This window comes from Palaemon carinicauda, chromosome 7 (assembly GCF_036898095.1).
Source record: "Palaemon carinicauda isolate YSFRI2023 chromosome 7, ASM3689809v2, whole genome shotgun sequence".
Taxonomy (NCBI): Eukaryota; Metazoa; Arthropoda; class Malacostraca; order Decapoda; family Palaemonidae; genus Palaemon; species Palaemon carinicauda.
The window spans coordinates 167,957,940-167,976,953 of record NC_090731.1 but is presented as its reverse complement, the minus strand read 5'-3'; the positions used below and the strand labels follow the sequence as shown (position 1 = coordinate 167,976,953).

At 37.2% G+C, this 19,014-nt stretch overlaps 1 protein-coding gene across 2 annotated transcripts; it reads left to right on the top strand.

The window, feature by feature from the left end:
• Positions 1–688: 688 nt before the first annotated feature.
• On the top strand, positions 689–18,077 carry LOC137643713 (uncharacterized). 2 transcript variants are annotated; one of them, XM_068376413.1, is made up of 6 exons: positions 689–781; positions 8,463–8,603; positions 9,488–9,697; positions 9,816–9,944; positions 17,285–17,383; positions 17,987–18,077. In XM_068376413.1, the coding sequence occupies exons 2-6, from the start codon at positions 8,463–8,465 to the stop codon at positions 18,053–18,055; spliced, it is 648 nt and encodes a 215-aa protein (XP_068232514.1). In that variant the 5' UTR covers positions 689–781; the 3' UTR covers positions 18,056–18,077. The 2 variants fall into 2 exon arrangements, with proteins under 2 accessions (XP_068232514.1, XP_068232517.1); XM_068376416.1 differs by having other exon boundaries at positions 755–894.
• The last annotated feature ends 937 nt before the right edge of the window (positions 18,078–19,014 follow it).

Below are 19,014 nucleotides of genomic sequence, written 5' to 3'. Positions count from 1 at the left end.
ATGCGAGTTCATCTCTACTCCCATAGTGTTCTAATTTCTATCTCTACAATTTCCAATGCCTAGTGTACCCTTTATAAACTATATTAAACTTTTTATTTCCTGTAGCAATTCAAATTATTTATGCTTAGTTTAGCACAATTTTTAATAATAATCCATTAGTAATTCTATGTTAATTCCCTGAACTGTCTTGCTATTTGACTTTCCTTTCTGATTTTTATTAATCTTTCTTAATACACACACACACACACACACACACACACACACACACACACATATATATATATATATATATATATATATATATATATATATATATATATATATATATATATATATATATATATATATATATATATATATATATATATATATATATATATATATATATATATATATATATACATACATACATAAACTTCTTCCATCCTTTACCTTTTAGTTTGTGGTATATTTTCTGCTTCCGTTTCTGATTATTTATCCATTATAAGTAATTTTATACACTGAATATCAATTTTGATGTATATTTTTCCAAATTTTGTCAGCGACATCACACATCGTTTTTGAATGTCCCGCCAGAAGTGGAAGCTCGTCATACAAATCAGTAAATATCTATTTAAGAAATACTTTGATATATTCATATATTTACTATTATACATATTAAATTATTTATTTAGATAAAAATTCTTAGTTAAAATACTAAGTGAAACTACCTTATGAAAAATACGAATATTTTTGTCGATACTACGAACGATCTCTTTCTGCTCGACACAGCATCGTGAAGGTGAGGTCCATCACCATTGAAACATATAACTTAATGTATTTATCTTAGTTCCTTCATTGCAAGAAGAAAGGTTTTACACTGTGAACACAAGTACCATTACTGATTGAAGGAAGGTATATTTAAATTGTGAATATTTCTTTAGATATGTGAAAATCCATGTAAACAAATGGGCCCGTGTGGTCTGGCCATGCGTTTTATGTCTGTGATCTGTCGTTTCTGTAATATTTCAAAGTTAAACGTGGTGTAATTTATGTAAGTGGCGTGTATTACCTCCTATCGGTTAAAGTTAAGAAATTAAACCTTTAAGGGGTTGTTAGTAATCAACCTTGTATTATTTTAGTACTTTCTACTCTTATTATGCCATGCCGTAACATTTTTGGCCGGTGGTTTTTTACGGTAAAGCAATAAATTCATTCAACTGTAGTCAAAGTCTTTATTTAATTGTGATTACAAATATCTGTAACATACCAGTAGATGTGTTTATTGTTTGGGGATAATTGCTTTTATTTTGGAGTAGATTGTTTGATACCCCTAGCTCTTCTAACCAGCTTACAGTACGGTGTTTGCAATTTTTGCTACTATTTATTTACTAAACTAGGTATTATAGGAGGTATTTTTGCTATTTATTTACTAAACTAGGTATAATAGGAGGTATTTTTGCTATTTATTTACTAAACTAGGTATAATAGGAGGTATTTTTGCTATTTACTAAACTAGGTATAATAGGAGGTATTTTTGCTATTTATTTACTAAACTAGGTCTAATAGGAGGTATTTTTGCTATTTATTTACTAAACTAGGTATAATAGGAGGTATTTTTGCTATTTATTTACTAAACTAGGTCTAATAGGAGGTATTTTTGCTATTTATTTACTAAACTAGGTATAATAGGAGGTATTTTTGCTATTTATTTACTAAACTAGGTATAATAGGAGGTTATCTTTATTACCCTCCTGTATTTATGAAACTAGAATGTTACACCATGTCTTAAGGTGGTATTTATTCTTGAATTGGCCTGAGAAAATGCAAGGTGTAAAATTTTAGAACCGATAAACTATTTTAGAACTTAAACTGGTTGTAGAAACTGAGTCGCGTAGCTGGATGTATATATGATAGCCACCTGTAGGTATTATGGCCAACGGGTAGTTTTTAGCGCTACGGCCAAGCGTCCTAATTTGTTCATTATCGCTCCAACTGTTATCTTGTATAGAATAAAAACTTTTGGAAATGGTCTAAGGATCTTAAATATGTCGTGCGAGGGGGGTTCGGGGGGGGGGGGCGCACCCCCCTGGCTAAGGACACGGCATTTAGCATAGGTTAGGTGTGTTTTTTAAGTTAGCTTCTCCTGTCGTACTCGTAGGTAAGGAAACTTGTGTAAGGGGAGGGGGTGGGGTCCGGGGGGGGCGAAGCCCCTTTGGGTAAGGATACGGCTTTTAGCATAGGTTAGGTGGGTTTTTGAAGTTAGCTTCTCCTGCTAAAATCGTTTTTAGAACGACGGCCACAGTTCAGAATATTCCCGTTTTCTACGGGCTCTGGCCGTCACCCTACAAAGGCTCCAAAATTTTAGAACTGCGATAAACTTTGTAGAAACTGAGTCGCGTAGCTGGATGTATATATGATAGCCACCTGTCGGTATTACGGCCAACTAAGAAATTGGCTGTGTAACGGTGGTTGCACGGGCAGTTAGTCCCTATTTACCTAAGTAGGTAAGGTTACGTTGGGAAGATTAAGTAACTTTTTATTACGACAATTCGGGGTGTATGTATGGTAGCGGCCACCTGTATGTATGTTAAATTTACAATACGGTAGTAAAAGGCGGTTCCCCGGGGGCGGCAAACCCCCCCCCCCCCCCTCGCCAGGTAGGTAGGTAAGAACAATTAGAATAAAGAAGAAACCCAAGGAGGTGCCGATGGAAAGGCAATTCCCTCCGCCCATCAACAAGAACAAGAACACAGCTCGTAGGTCAAGTTAGAACAGTTTGTTAGTTGATGTCCATTTTTAATCAAGGCGAGAGGAACTGGCCGCTGATATACAAAAGCCCCTAAGTGTTTAAAAGTGTTTTTGATGTCGATACCTGGCTCATCCCCTAGCATTGGAAGCCAGTGCACCAAAATTGAAAATTGTTAATTTCCACCAAAAATTAACCTTCAAAACCTTCCTCGTGCGAATAGAAAATGGACACCAACTGACCTAAACTGCCCCACCTAACCTAACCTAGCTGTGGCCTTGCCTAACAGGGTTAACGTCTTTTGCGACCCCCCAACAGGTGACTGCTATCATACATATACCACTAAAATTTTGTTAGTTCCGATAAACTACATTTTAACCCACGAAGTGCTAGGGTAATGCTGCCAGAGGACCGCGACTGCACCAGTTCTCCTATTTCTTCATAAATCTTTTTTTCTCATTTATTACAAATTAAATTACCCAATAGATATATAGCAAAGGAATGTCCGGAGCCTTTGTTGGGTGACGGCCAGATCCCGTAGAAAACGGGAATATTCTGAACTGTGGCAGTCGTTCTATAAACTATTTTGGCGGGAGAAGCTAACTTTAAAAACCCACCTAACCTTTGCTAAAAGCCGTATCCTTACGGGGGGGCTTCCCCCCCTCCCCGGACCCCCCCTTACACATCAGTTTCCTTACCTACGAGTACGACGGGAGAAGCTTACTTAAAAAACCCACCTAACCTATGCTTAAAGCTGTGTCCTTACCCAGGGGGCTGTGCCCCCCCGGACCCCCCCTTACACAACATATTTAAGATCCGTAGACCATTCCCAAACGTTTTTATTCTATACAAGATAACAGTTGGAGCAATGATAAGCAAATTAGGACGCTTGGCCGTAGCGCTACAAACTACCCGAATGTCCTTCAAATGGAGATTAATAATTAAATCTTGCAATAGTGTAAAGATTGTAATTATTAAAAAGAATAAAATTATAAATGATACACGTGTATAGAACTACTTTTTGATGGGTCGATAAAAGTTTTTGTTGAATTTTAATATTTTTGTTAGCAATTTTAGTGAATGATCGTAAGAAAATTTATAAATAAACATGAACTAATTGTTTGTTGAAAAGATGTTTGTATTTGCATACACATACGCTGGTCAACATTATTATTACCTACATTGTGAAACAAAAAGTAAAAGCATAGGAATATGTGAAAAGTATATTTAAACCTATTCATATTGTATGCATTTTTAAAAACTTCAATTGTGTGTTATACATCATTCTCAGATCCCTTTTCAGGCAGATGCGTTTGTACCTAGAAATTTTACTGATTGCGTTTGGATAATCGACACTTTCATAGTTTGTCACAATTGCTGTTAATCTGTCACTAGTATATGATAAAAACTCATAATTGTAAAAGGCCATTCTAATTAATAAAAACATCATAATGATATAATTGTTGGAAATTAAAACATTCTTACCACTAACACAAACATGCGTCGATAGCTCCGGTGTGACGGTCTGAACGATCCCCCGGTCTCAGAATTCTCTGTAACATTGTATAATGGTTCTTTTCCGCCATTAGCTCGCTTCGCTCGCATGAAAATAAAACATCAAGCTTGTATGTACTGGCACGCGGTAATGTTGAGCTGCGCACGCTAACATTACAGGAAAATAGAACATGAACCTCGTATGCACTGGCAAACGGTAATGGTTGCGCATGCGCAGATTATCAAGGAGAATTCTGAGACCAGGGGATCGTTCAGAGCGTCACACCGGCCGCCCCTGAAGGTTGTTACCTTTTCTCCTTTATTGTAGGTAAAACCATGTAATATCTGGCAACTCTCCTTCAGCTGCAAGCTGACTGGTTGTATCTGTCACTGAGCTAGTCTCAGGAGGTCCAGAGACTGAATCCCGCAAAAATTGAAATCTGAAGCATTGCTAATATCGACGCCCTTTGACAGCTCATAATGCGTCAATAAGATTGACGCATAGCAAGGTTTGGGTTGAAAAGGGAAAGAAACAATACCACAACCTTATCCAACCAATGTCTCTATCCCTATCAAACGGCTGGCCTGCCCTATGCCATGTGATCCCCTTCTCTCTCAAACCGTCTCATGCGTAGCTTTCTTACCCACTTGGGGTCTGTCCTTCCTCTTGAAACTTTTTCCCAATTGTACTGCCTAATTTCTTTAAAAAGTTGACTCATCCCTGGGGCCCTCCCCTCACCCCTGGGGCCCCTTCCCTCACCCCTGGGGCCCCTCCCCACACCCCTGGTACCCTCCCCATGCCCCTGGTGCCCTCCCCACGCCCCTGGTGCCCTCCCCACGCCCCTGGTGCCCTCCCCACGCCCCTGGTCATCAAAACAGTTTTTCAAGACCCCAGTTTAAACACGTTACATATTTTCTCCAAATAGCAAATTACCCTTGGTTTGGGATATTAATAAAGACTGATTACACTAGAACTGTTTGAACATGTTCGAAGAGAAGCTTAAGGGTGGAGCTTGACAAGTACAGTACAGTATTTGTGCATGTATGAGATAGGTTAATAAAAAGTGTGACATTTAAAGTTATCACTACATTATATTGGAAATGTCTACCTCTACTAGTACAGTGGAGGGGAATCAAAAGTTGGGACAGGAGCACCATATTTCATGGGAGATTTAAGCAAAACTTAACAAAATAGATTGGTAAAAAAGTTAAAAAGTATGGAAGTTGTTGTTAGTCACCGATTTGTTTATAGGTTACCAAAGTGTGTTTGATGAGCTCTATTTGGTTGTTTCCAAAATCTTAACTGTTATGTACTAAAATAAAACTTTAATCAATCACATGACTTTTGTGTGTGTGTGTGGGGGGGGGATCACCTACTATCAAATTTAGAGGTGCTACCTTCAATTTGAAATAATCTTTTGAGGTCGGGAAGTAAGTCCATTATGATCATTCCTAGAATATGGCTTTCACCTTTGGAGATCAGAGCTCATTGGTGTATTTATAGATGTTATGAGCACACTTTTTGTTGTAGCTGTTGGTAATCCGTATTTGTTCTGGCAAAAGGCTGTTATGGGACTCACTCACGAGAGGCCTTAGTGGGCTGTTTGTAAGGAGAGCTAGACCATCCGTGGCGGCAGTGGCCATGTTAGCAGCTCCCACTCCTGAGCCTCCTGAAGTACCTTGAGGTACTGGGTGAGGAGGAGAAGGCAGACTTCTCAGCGCTTCCTTAAATAGCGCCTCTTCTTGGCTTGGAGACGTCGTCTCGATGACCTGTCCGAGGAGGACGACCTCTTATTCTTCAAGTTTTAACGTTAGGCAAATCAAGAAGACAGCCTGAAAAACACTGTTCTTACACTAACGCAAACACTTCTTTTATAAGAGGTTTACTCCTAAATCGTTTGGCTAAGACCTAAAAGAAAGTATTCTTTGGATGCAAGTAACATTGTATGGTTATCAGCTGTTCAGTTTCATCGAGGCTGGCAACTCTTTTGTTTGTCCTACAGAACTGACATCCCCCATGATCGCTGTGCACGCTGTTGTGCCTTTCCTTCCTTGCGTAGTTTAGGTTATGAGGGCTGCTTAAGATCATATGCTTACTCACCACGGGCTGCCAACGCAAGAGCTCGTGTCTTACGCAAGGTAAGGCAATCTACACACACATTACTTACCACGGTCGTTACCTTTATGGGTTGGATCGAGGTAGATCCTTGTCATTTGTGGCAGTCACTTCGGTAAGAGGTACCTTTATTCTCTAACTCGAGATTTTTGCAGGGATTGGCTGCCCTCTCCGGGGGAGAAGTATGTTGCTCGTTGCAAGAAGGCTAAGAGACTTCCTTTCTTCAGAACAACAAATAGAAGAATTCTCTAGACATAGTATTTCCTTTCCAGGTCCTTCTTTATCAGATTTTCCCAAGGGTCTTGTAACCAAGGATGGTGGCATGGATCAGTGACCCGGATTTGACTCTTAGTGATACAAATCCTTAAACATCAGGTCTGTTACTGCCATCACATTTTTACTAGTATCTAACTGCAATGGGATCAGGTCTTCCTCTCACCCTATGTGTTTTCTGACCTGAGATCAATTTAGAACACTGAAAATTCTCCCATCAGTGTTAAAAAGTTTTGCTTTTATGCCACTGAAGTTTCACGTGGCTGAGGATAATATCTTTCTCCTTGAACAGAGGCACCTCTCAGAAGGCTCTTATTCTTTAGTTCACTCGCATAGTAAGACACTTTTTCCGTACAAGGGATCTATGGATTCCCCAAAGAACCCTTGAGCATCCTCTAATTCTTAATTGCAGGGTTGTCTTTGTTACCGTGTCATTGATTTAGACCTAGTTCGAGGTGGTATGTGTCCATCGTCCGAGTCTTTGGTTCCCTTTCTCAAAAGGGAAACACTCCCAAATCATTCTTGGCTTTGGTACCCCTGTACTGACAATGTAATCCATAAAGAAAGAAATTTAAATAAAAATTGAAAAGAAATTCAGGGACTTGTTTTAATAAGGTTATATATTAAGTGTAATTGGGTGGGATTGATTTTTTTTTTCTCCGCGATACACTCTACTTCTAGTAGATTTACTTTGGTAATAGTATACAACACCACGCTCTCCATTTACTCCAAAATAATGCAATCCTGCAGTTTTTATCCTCTTGCACAGTAATTAGGTGGTTATTTAAATTCTGGGAAAGCAATACTGTAATTAGCAAGATATGTTGAGGAAGGGGGAAGGGGTTATAAAAAGAAAATAGCTCGGTTTCCTCACCAAACGACTTGGTACTAACATGTCAACAAAGTCAACGAAACAGGATTCGTGATGCCAGCGTACATAAACAGAAGTTCGTGATGCCAGCGTACATTTGATATACTGTATATTCAAAATATATTTACAGTAATAAAAAATTGAGTGATTACTCAGTGTCACTATTTATAAATTGAATATTTTATGGACACTTTTGAGTAATTAATCCATTTTTAACTAAGCATATTTTGAATATACAGTATATCAGATGTACGCTGGCATCACTGACTTCTGTTTATGTACGCTGGCATCACGAATTCTGTTTGGTTGACTGTGTTGACATGTCAGTTCCGAGTCGTTAAGTGAGAAAACCGAGTTATTTTCTTTTCATAACCCCTGCCCCCTTCCTCAACATATCTTGCTAATTATTGCTTTCCCAGAATTTAAATAACCACCTAATTACTGTGCAAGATGAAAATGCAGGATTGCATTATTTTGGAGTAAATGGAGAGCGTGGTGTTGTAAACTATCACCTTTACTTTGTAAACTATCACCTTTACTTTGTAAACTATCACCTTTACTTTGTAAACTATCACCTTTACTTTGTAAACTATCACCTTTACTTTGTTGGCTTGCATGGAAGGTTAGTTTGCAGTACTGGATACACATTCCAAATGATTATTTTTGAATAACAAAATACTGTATATTGATTTACCGGCCTAATTAGCGAATTTTTATCTATATGGGTAAGATGCTAGAGTAAATGATTTAAATTTGCACCTTTTTAAAACCTTAGTATGTAATATGTTATTAAGGTGTCGGGAGTGTGCAATAGTAATTTGAAGGATTCGCTAACACCACTAGAGTTTTTCTCTGAGAGTGGCGTTTGATAGTACCCTTCTAACATATGAAATTAATATTGTTTAACTGGCATCTGAAAGGTTGTTTGTGTTGGTATTCTTTTTTTGTGTTTGGTAGTTTAATTGGATCTTGTCATACAGATGGCAGATTTTGATGAAGCTGCTGAAGAGGCGCCAGCCACCCCCGCGCCAGTGATTGAGGCTGCCCCAGAACTGCCAGAGATCAAACTGTTTGGAAAATGGTCTCTAGATGATGTACAGCTTAGTGATATGTCTCTTCAGGTAAGTTTTGATGTGTAATTTATGTAAACTTAGTGGTCCAATATGTTGAACAATGTCAGTTTTAAAAAGAATCCCCAAAGGACATACTGGTACGTTTCACAAAAGCCATCCCTTTACCCCCATGGACGTACCGGTACGTCCTTGCAAAAAAATGCTGCAAAATTTATTTTTTCATATTTTTGATAATTTTTTGAGAAAATTCAGGCATTTTCCACAAGAATGAGACCAACCTGACCTCTCTATGACAAAAATTAAGGCTCTTAGAGCAATTAAAAATATATACTGCAAAATGTGCTGGGGAACAAATAACCCCTTGGTGGTTAAGGGTTGGAAATTTCCAAATAGCCTGGGGGTAAAAGGGTTAAAAGTCTGCCAGTGGTTCATCTGCACTTAGTTATTCAGTTTTGAACCTTGAAGTTTCCCTTGCTGTGCCTTTTGTTCTGAGAATTAGATACTTTTTGGTTATCTGAGGTCCAACCATATAATACCTGCCCAAAATTATACACAGGAACCTAATACCTTTTTTAACCCTTTTACCCCCAGGCTATTTGGAAATTTCCAACCCTTAACCCCCAGGGGGTTATTTTTTTCCCAGCACATTTTGCAGTATATTTTTTTAAAATTGCTCTAAAAGCCTAAGTTTTTTCATAGAGAGGTCAGGTTGGTATCATTCTCTTGGAAAATGCCTGAATTTTCTCAAAAAAAATTATCAAATATGAAAAATAAAATTTTATAGCATTTTTTGCAAGGACGTACCGGTACGTCCATGGGCGTAAAGGGACGGCTTTTGTGAAACGTACCAGTATGTCCATTTGGGGTAAAAGGGTTAAGGTGCTACCTAGGTAACAAAGAATAGAGCTAATTCATCATTTGTTTAATTTCAGGATTATATTGCAGTGAAGAAGTACTATGCCAAGTACTTACCCCATTCAGCTGGAAGGTATGCTGCCAAGCGATTCCGCAAAGCCCAGTGCCCTATCGTTGAGAGGTTGACAAACTCTCTCATGATGCACGGTCGTAACAATGGCAAGAAGCTCCTTGCCGTTCGCATTGTGAAGCATTCTTTTGAAATCATTCACCTTCTCACTGGTGAGGTAAGTTTTCAATGGTTTTCTTTTTGGAAAAGGTTGTTTTGAATATTATGTAGTGATGTTAGAATTGTGTAGTCTCTTTGAAGTCTCTTCTTGCTAATTGTTTTTACTATACTCCCAGAATCCAGTCCAGGTTGTAGTCAATGCCATCATCAACTCAGGACCACGTGAAGACTCCACACGTATTGGTCGTGCTGGTACAGTAAGAAGACAGGCTGTTGATGTGTCTCCACTTCGTCGTGTTAACCAGGTCAGTAGTTTGTTAAAGAACTGCAACCAAAGTTTGATTTAAAAGAATCTAATTGGATTTTTGGTTTTCAGTTAGAATTTTTTTTTTTTTTTAAATCTCTCAGGCCTCTTTTTTTTTTTTTTTTTTTTTTGTGGGCGATTTCATTTATCCTTTGTATTAAAGTATGCACTTAGAAATTCAATATAATTTAATGAAAAGGAACTGGGATAGGCAGTTTTTTTTTCTTGTTCAAATGTTAGCCAGTCTTTAAAGCTTCAAGTGTTAGCTCTGTGGTTTGGTCAAGTCAAGGCAGTTGCATAGAGCTGAATTTCCCATATTTGCTAATGCATTCTTAAGCCATGCAGAATACAGGTATACAGTATTTCAAGCTTAATTTATTGCACAACTTCATAGTAGACTAATTTTTTGGTCTTCTAGTAATTGTGCAAGAGTAATTTCATGGGATCCGCGGATATCATTTCGACTTGAATGGTGTTTGATAATTACCCTTGAACAAATGTTCACTATAGTCCATTTCTTTTAGCGATGTATATTTTCACCGACTCGCGGCGGTGCCCTTTTAGCTCGGAAAAGTTTCCTGATCGCTGATTGGTTAGAATTATCTTGTCCAACCAATCAGCGATCCGGAAACTTTTCCGAGTTGAAAGGGCACCGCTGCTAGTCGGTGCAAATATGCATCGCTAAAAGAAATGGACTATAGTGTACTTGATCCTGCACAAATACAAGCCATTGTCCATTAGTAGGAGTATAACTTTAGCAAAGCTGGAACAGGTGTTTACTTTAACTTCAGCCGCCATACAATACTGACGTACTTCTCGGCGTCGTCATATGCCTATTTACTGCTGGTTGTTTTAGCCTTTCTGCCTGTCTACATAGGTAAACCAATTCGTAAGTATGTTAACGACATCAGGCTTAGAATACCCTGGCGTCTCCCAAGTACTGCTCTGCAATTGTCTCCGGATTTGCTGATGCTCCTCTACGAGGTACAGATACTCTACTAGTTGAGGCTGATTGATTTTTATGACTGCGACCGGTATACCTGATGGTGGTTACATTTGTCGTAACCTAAAATTTAACACTTGAAAGCTGCAAATAATGTATTAAAAATTGCTAAAGAACAACTCCCGTCCAACAATAACCTTTCCCCAGAAGCAGGTACGCTTCACATCAGAGTACTTTCCCTTTACATGAGGATAATATCGATCTCTCTCCCCCCATTCTCCTAGACAGGCGCTAACTCCATTTCTTATGAGCGTACTGAACATTGAATACATATCTGGTTGGACTGCCTGCATGTCTCCTGGGAGGGATCTAACATCATTTCTAATAGATTTATTCTCAGATAGTAAGATGTTGACAAGAATAATCCTGGGTAATGAAGTGCATAGCCATTTCGCAAGTTGTTAACCAGCCAATTTGGTTATATGGAGTTTTTCCTCCGAAGGGGGAGTTTCCTTAATAGGATAATGGTTTGTATTTGTGGAAGAACACATCACAATATTTAAAGTTATTTTTATTTTTCATAACTAAAACCTGGGTCATTTCTTGTTAAACTGTCTACCTTAACCACCTTGCAAGTCCTTGTTAAAGGTCAAAGCAAAAATTGCTCAGTATGGGGTGGGGCTCCTGCCCGCCACATAAGTATCTGTTTACTTCGTAAAAAAGTTTAAATGGCCGTTCCAGCTTCGCTGAAGTCGTTCTCCTATTAAACACACTCCTGTGTGGCAGTGAGAGTTTATCCGAGTTTAGACAAGATGATATTCTGACATTCAGGTTTGTAGTTAGGAAAAATAGAGATATTGAAAATACTTGGGAGCTGTTAGTTGATGTAAGAATCGGTCAAATAGTTTTTCAGTTATGTGAATCACAGGTCAAATAGTTTTTAAGTTATGTGAATCACAGGTCTAATAGTTTTTAAGTTATGTGAATCACAGGTCAAATAGTTTCCAAGTTATGCGAATCACAGGGCAAATAGTTTTTGAGTTATGCGAATCATAGGTCAAATAGTTTTTGGGTTATGCGAATCATAGGTCAAATAGTTTTTGAGTTATGCGAATCATAGGTCAAATAGTTTTTGAGTTATGCGAATCATAGGTCAAATAAATTTTGAGTTATGCGATTCACAAACACACAAAGACATACAAACAATGAATTGTTAATTATGGGAAATTGCACCTTCCTATAGCCTCCTTGGCAACTGCAAATATTGCTGAGGTGTCGAAGTGTGCTAGATCAAGTCAAAGGATTCGCTAGCACCACTTTTAAGAGGTGGGGTTTGGTAGTACCCTTTTGGACAATTTGATTTTTCATCCATAATTTGGAAGGTGTAGTTGGCTTCATGAATCTCATTAATTCACGGGAAGTGAAGGAGACTTTGTACAGTTCTTTATTGTAACCAGCAGGTAACCTTGTGTTTAGCAAAAGAAACTGTGGGCATTGCTGCCTGTAAAACAGTCGCTGAGTTTATAAACGCGTAATTTAAAGTATGTTTAATTTTATGAAATGTATAGAAGAATATAGATATTTCCTTCATAGCACTTCATGGAATTAAGTTTTGAAAATTCTTTTGGTCACTGGGTTACAAGCTCACCGACTTTGTTTTACAGGAACCGTTGCCAACAGGTTAACCATCTCCTAAACAGTTACCTCTTTCAGTGTACTGTACATCTGTCAATGTCTTCTTAGCTTCCCATAAAGTGTACTGGAATTAAGCCAACTATAACATTTATACAGTATTTCAACCAACAATGGATAAAATTTTGCTGGGTCTGTAGGTAGATTGAGTTAATGGATTCTATTTTTTATTTTCCTATTTTCATTAAAAAATTAGTGAAGTAGAACACTAGGCGGGAAAATATTTGTTACCAGAGATATCAAACCGAGATGGGAAATCAGGTAGGAAAGCATTAGACGTTTTATACCGGTTCGTCATCATAAGAATGAGTGGAGTTTGAATTTGCACATTTTAAAGCCTTAATGATTATTCTGTTACTAAGGTGTCGGAAGTGTGCGAAATTAATGTGAAGGATTCGCTAACACCACTAAGAGTACAACTCGATGAGTGGGGTTTGATAGTACCCTTTGGACATTGGCTTATTTCATTGAATGGATCAAAACTTTAGATGTGGTATCATTTGAAAAAAAAAATAGAATTTTGTTAGAAAGAGCGAGAGATGTGGGAGGGTAGAAATTTTAATGTTCCAGTAGGCCCTGCTGCTGCTTCCGATGCCTTAGATGACCGCGGAGGTAGCAGCAGTAGGGGATTCAGCATTATGAAGCTTCATCTGTGGTGGATAATTTGGGGGGGTTGGGCTGTGGCACCCTAGCTGTACCAGCTGAACTCGGTTGAGTCCCTTGTTAGGCTGGAGGAACGTAGAGAGTAGAGGTCCCCTTTTGGTTTTCGTTTCATTGTTGATGTCGGCTACCCCCCAAAATTGGGGGAAGTGCCTTGGTATATGTATGTATGTATCCTAGAAATGGGTTATGTAATGTGTCAAAATAAGAAATAACGGACTTGAAATCTGCACGTTTTAAAGCCTTAATGATTACTCTTAATACTAAGGTGTCGGAACTGTGCAAAATTAATGTGAAGGATTCGCTAACACCACTAAGAGTACAACTCGATGAGTGGGGTTTGATAGTACCCTTTGGACATTGGCTTATTTCATTGAAAGGATCAAAACTTTAGATGTGGTATCATTTGAAAAGAATAGAATTTTGTTGGAAAGAGCAAGAGATGTGGGAGGGTAGAATTTTTAATGTGTATTCTAGAAATGGGTTATGTTATGTGTCAAAATAAGAAATAACAGACTTGAAATTTGCACGTTTTAAAGCCTTAATGATTATTCTGTTACTAAGGTGTCGGAAGTGTGCAAAATTAATGTGAAGGATTCGCTAACACCACTAAGAGTACAACTCGATGAGTGGGGTTTGATAGTACCCTTTGGACATTGGCTTATTTCATTGAAAGGATCAAAACTTTAGATGTGGTATCATTTGAAAAGAATAGAATTTTGTTGGAAAGAGCAAGAGATGTGGGAGGGTAGAATTTTTAATGTGTATTCTAGAAATGGGTTATGTTATGTGTCAAAATAAGAAATAACAGACTTGAAATTTGCACGTTTTAAAGCCTTAATGATTACTCTATTACTAAGGTGTCGGAAGTGTGCGAAATTAATGTGAAGGATTCGCTAACACCACTAAGAGTACAACTCGATGAGTGGGGTTTGATAGTACCCTTTGGACATTGGCTTATTTCATTGAATGGATCAAAACTTTAGATGTGGTATCATTTGAAAAAAAAAATAGAATTTTGTTAGAAAGAGCGAGAGATGTGGGAGGGTAGAAATTTTAATGTTCCAGTAGGCCCTGCTGCTGCTTCCGATGCCTTAGATGACCGCGGAGGTAGCAGCAGTAGGGGATTCAGCATTATGAAGCTTCATCTGTGGTGGATAATTTGGGGGGGTTGGGCTGTGGCACCCTAGCTGTACCAGCTGAACTCGGTTGAGTCCCTTGTTAGGCTGGAGGAACGTAGAGAGTAGAGGTCCCCTTTTGGTTTTCGTTTCATTGTTGATGTCGGCTACCCCCCAAAATTGGGGGAAGTGCCTTGGTATATGTATGTATGTATCCTAGAAATGGGTTATGTAATGTGTCAAAATAAGAAATAACGGACTTGAAATCTGCACGTTTTAAAGCCTTAATGATTACTCTTAATACTAAGGTGTCGGAACTGTGCAAAATTAATGTGAAGGATTCGCTAACACCACTAAGAGTACAACTCGATGAGTGGGGTTTGATAGTACCCTTTGGACATTGGCTTATTTCATTGAAAGGATCAAAACTTTAGATGTGGTATCATTTGAAAAGAATAGAATTTTGTTGGAAAGAGCAAGAGATGTGGGAGGGTAGAATTTTTAATGTGTATTCTAGAAATGGGTTATGTTATGTGTCAAAATAAGAAATAACAGACTTGAAATTTGCACGTTTTAAAGCCTTAATGATTATTCTGTTACTAAGGTGTCGGAAGTGTGCAAAATTAATGTGAAGGATTCGCTAACACCACTAAGAGTACAACTCGATGAGTGGGGTTTGATAGTACCCTTTGGACATTGGCTTATTTCATTGAAAGGATCAAAACTTTAGATGTGGTATCATTTGAAAAGAATAGAATTTTGTTGGAAAGAGCAAGAGATGTGGGAGGGTAGAATTTTTAATGTGTATTCTAGAAATGGGTTATGTTATGTGTCAAAATAAGAAATAACAGACTTGAAATTTGCACGTTTTAAAGCCTTAATGATTATTCTGTTACTAAGGTGTCGGAAGTGTGCAAAATTAATGTGAAGGATTCGCTAACACCACTAAGAGTACAACTCGATGAGTGGGGTTTGATAGTACCCTTTGGACATTGGCTTATTTCATTGAATGGATCAAAACTTTAGATGTGGTATCATTTGAAAAGAATAGAATTTTGTTAGAAAGAGCAAGAGATGTGGGAGGGTTGAATTTTTAATGTGTATCCTAGAAATGGGTTATGTAATGTGTCAAAATAAGAAATAACGGACTTGAAATTTGCACGTTTTAAAGCCTTAATGATTATTCTGTTACTAAGGTGTCGGAAGTGTGCGAAATTAATGTGAAGGATTCGCTAACACCACTAAGAGTACAACTCGATGAGTGGGGTTTGATAGTACCCTTTGGACATTGGTACAATTTTTGTCATTGGTTTATTTCATTGAACTTTTGAGAATATATCATTTAAAAATGTAAAATAGTTTGAGATATCTTTTAAAAGTATTTTTTATATTTCGGGGATTTAGAATTTAATATTTTGTCTTCCTACCAAAGCTATAAGGAGATGGAATGCTGCTATTTTGACATGGTTTTATATTGGAAGTTAGCAAATATTTGACTACAAATTTATTTCAAATGCCATTTTAACAATTATATTGTACTGGCAACATTTTTTTAAAAATGGTTGCAAGAATTTTCTAAGGTTGTTAGGAAAATTTTATCTAAGATTTAAGCTTTTTCCTAAGTTTAATTTGTTTTTAGTTCAAGCTAACTCGGGTTTTAGAATATTCATATTAGGTATGTTGTAGCCTATTTTGTTTTTAAAGTGTCAGGTTTTCATGGGAGTAGATTCTCACAATGTCAGTTCGATATTGTAATTTTATATATGCAATGCAATATAAAATTAACAGTAAGGTAGCTGGATGATAATAAAGGCCAGGTAATGAGGGGGGGAAATACATTAAAGATATCCCATGTCAGGTGGATGGTTTGTGTAGAAAGTGCGCTTGCAGGGTTTTTGGATGAATGAGCGATTGTGACGCAGTTCCAGTAGGCCCTGCTGCTGCCTCCGATGCCTTAGATGACCGCGGAGGTAGCAGCAGTAGGGGATTCAGCATTATGAAGCTTCGTCTATGGTGGATAATGTGGGAGGGTGGGCTGTGACACCCTAGCAGTACCAGCTGAACTCGGTTGAGTCCCTTGTTAGGCTGGGAGGAACGTAGAGAGTAGAGGTCCCTTTTTTGTTTTTGTTTCTTTGTTGATGTCGGCTACCCCCCAAAATTGGGGGAAGTTCCTTGGTATATGTATGTATGCATGTTTACTGTTGATCTCAGAAATGGGAAACTCCTCTTAAATTGAGTATCTAAATTTTTACCCTTGGAATAAGTGAAATTTCAAGTTGCACAGTTTAAAGCCTTAATGATTATACTATTACTGAGGTGTCGGAAGTGTGCTAAATTAATGTGAAGGATTCGCTAACACCACTAGAGTACAACTCAATTAGTGGGGTTTGATAGTACCCTTTGGACATGAGATCCTGAAACTATGAGGCATAGTAACGTTATGTTAGATGGTGGGGGTGTGCAAGAGTAATGAAGAGCATTTTTGTACCAAATCAGCAACTCTGGAAGGGCCTAGATAGTGCTATTTTACAAAAATATGTGATTTAAATTTTTTTTATTTTTCAAAAAACTTTACCCAAGCAACCTGTAATATATACCATTAGCTTTCATATACCATCCTTCTTTATCATATAAATAGGCATTTCCATTTGTTTTTAGGCTAAGAATCTCATTTATATGTATCTATTTGTATACTTATGTATATGTATGCGTACATTTTGTATATCTATCCATATTTACTTTATTTTTTATTTTTACTTAAGTGATGATATTATTTTAGTTGTATTATTGCCCGAAGAGCTCTGCTCCACATGGGCTTGGAATGAATCTTTTTTTCTTTTTGTAAATCTTTGTATGTAAATATTTTTTGTCCAATAAACATTATTATTATTATTATACTGTAGTTCAATAAAAGCACAATATTTTCAGGCTATCTGGTTGTTGACTACTGGTGCACGTGAAGCTGCTTTCCGAAACATCAAGACCATTGCTGAATGCTTAGCTGATGAGTTGATTAATGCTGCAAAGGTAAGGCATATCTGAAGACTTAGTGGCATGGAGAACATATTGAAATTCTTTATAACAATTTGCAACTTTTCTCAATGGTCCAACTATGTTAGATTAATTACTTTTCATGTAGATTATATGGTAATCTACCGGGTTTTTTGTTTTGAGATTAGTTTTGTTTGTGAAATTTTGAATTTAGAATGGGTTTTTTAAGTTTTGCGAAATTTTGAATTTAGAATGGGTTGTTTTAAGTTTTGCGAAATTTTGAATTTAGAATAGGTTGTTTTAAGTTTTGTGAAATTTTGAATTTAGAATGGGTTGTTTTAAGTTTTGTGAAATTTTGAATTTAGAATGGGTTGTTTTAAGTTTTGTGAAATTTTGAATTTAGAATGGGTTGTTTTAAGTTTTGTGAAATTTTGAATTTAGAATGGGTTGTCTTAAGTTTTGTGAAATTTTGAATTTAGAATGGGTGGTTTTAAGTTTTGTGAAATTTTGAATTTAGAATGGGTGGTCTTAAGTTTTGTGAAATTTTGAATTTAGAATGGGTTGTTTTAAGTTTTGATGACAGTTTGTATTGACCCTAAAATAAATAATTTTTTTTTTTTTTTTTTTTTTTTGTTTCAGGGATCATCCAACAGCTACGCCATCAAGAAGAAGGATGAACTTGAACGTGTTGCCAAGTCCAACCGTTAAAATAAATACCTTATTCTCGTACCATGTTGGTTTTACTTCCATTGCATGAAGTGGTTTTAAGAGTTAAGTTTTTGAAATATAATTTTACTCTAAGAAAAAAATCACTTGCTATGGTTTTAGAGTTGAAGTTTCCAAAAAAAATCTGAAATTTTATTGAATTTTAATGTTACTCATGAAAAAAAAATCAACTTTTAAATTTTTTTTCTAAACTGTGACTTTTTATATATATATATATATATTTATATATATAAGGCATAAGCCGAGCCTTGAGGAAATACAGTTAGCGTGACTGGACAACCATGGGAAGACATTGATTCTAGTTAGAGAGTAAATGGTTTCTTTGGCTGGTTAGACGTAACTACATTGGATTCCTCTCTCTGGTTACGGCTCATTTTTCCTATGCCTACGCATACACCGAATAGTCTGGCATATTCTTTCCACATTCTTCTGTCCTCATACACCTAACAACACATAACCAAACAGTTCTTCACGCAAGAGTTGTAACTACTGCAATGTAGTTGTTCAGTGGCTACTTTCCTCTTGGTAAAGATAGAAGAGAGACTAGCCATGGAAAGCAACTCTTAGGAGAACAACAAAATCCAACCATTGTTCTCTAGTCCTGGTTAGTGCCATAGCCCCTCTTCCACTGTCTTGGGGTACAGTTTTCTTGCTTGATGGTACCCCTGAGCACACTGTTCTATCTTCTTAACAGTATTGTTAATTTGAAGTTTAGAATTTGTATATGAAAGGTCAATTTAAATGTTATTGTACCTAAACTTGTCGTGTAGTTCATTTCCTTTCTTCACTGGGCTATTTTCCCTGTTGGAGCACTTGGGCTCATAGCATCCTGCTTTTCCAGCCATGGATGTAGCTTAGCAAGTAATAACATATAACTGCTTTTCCAACTAGGGATGTAGCTTAGCAAGTAATAACATATAACTGCTTTTCCAACTAGGGAT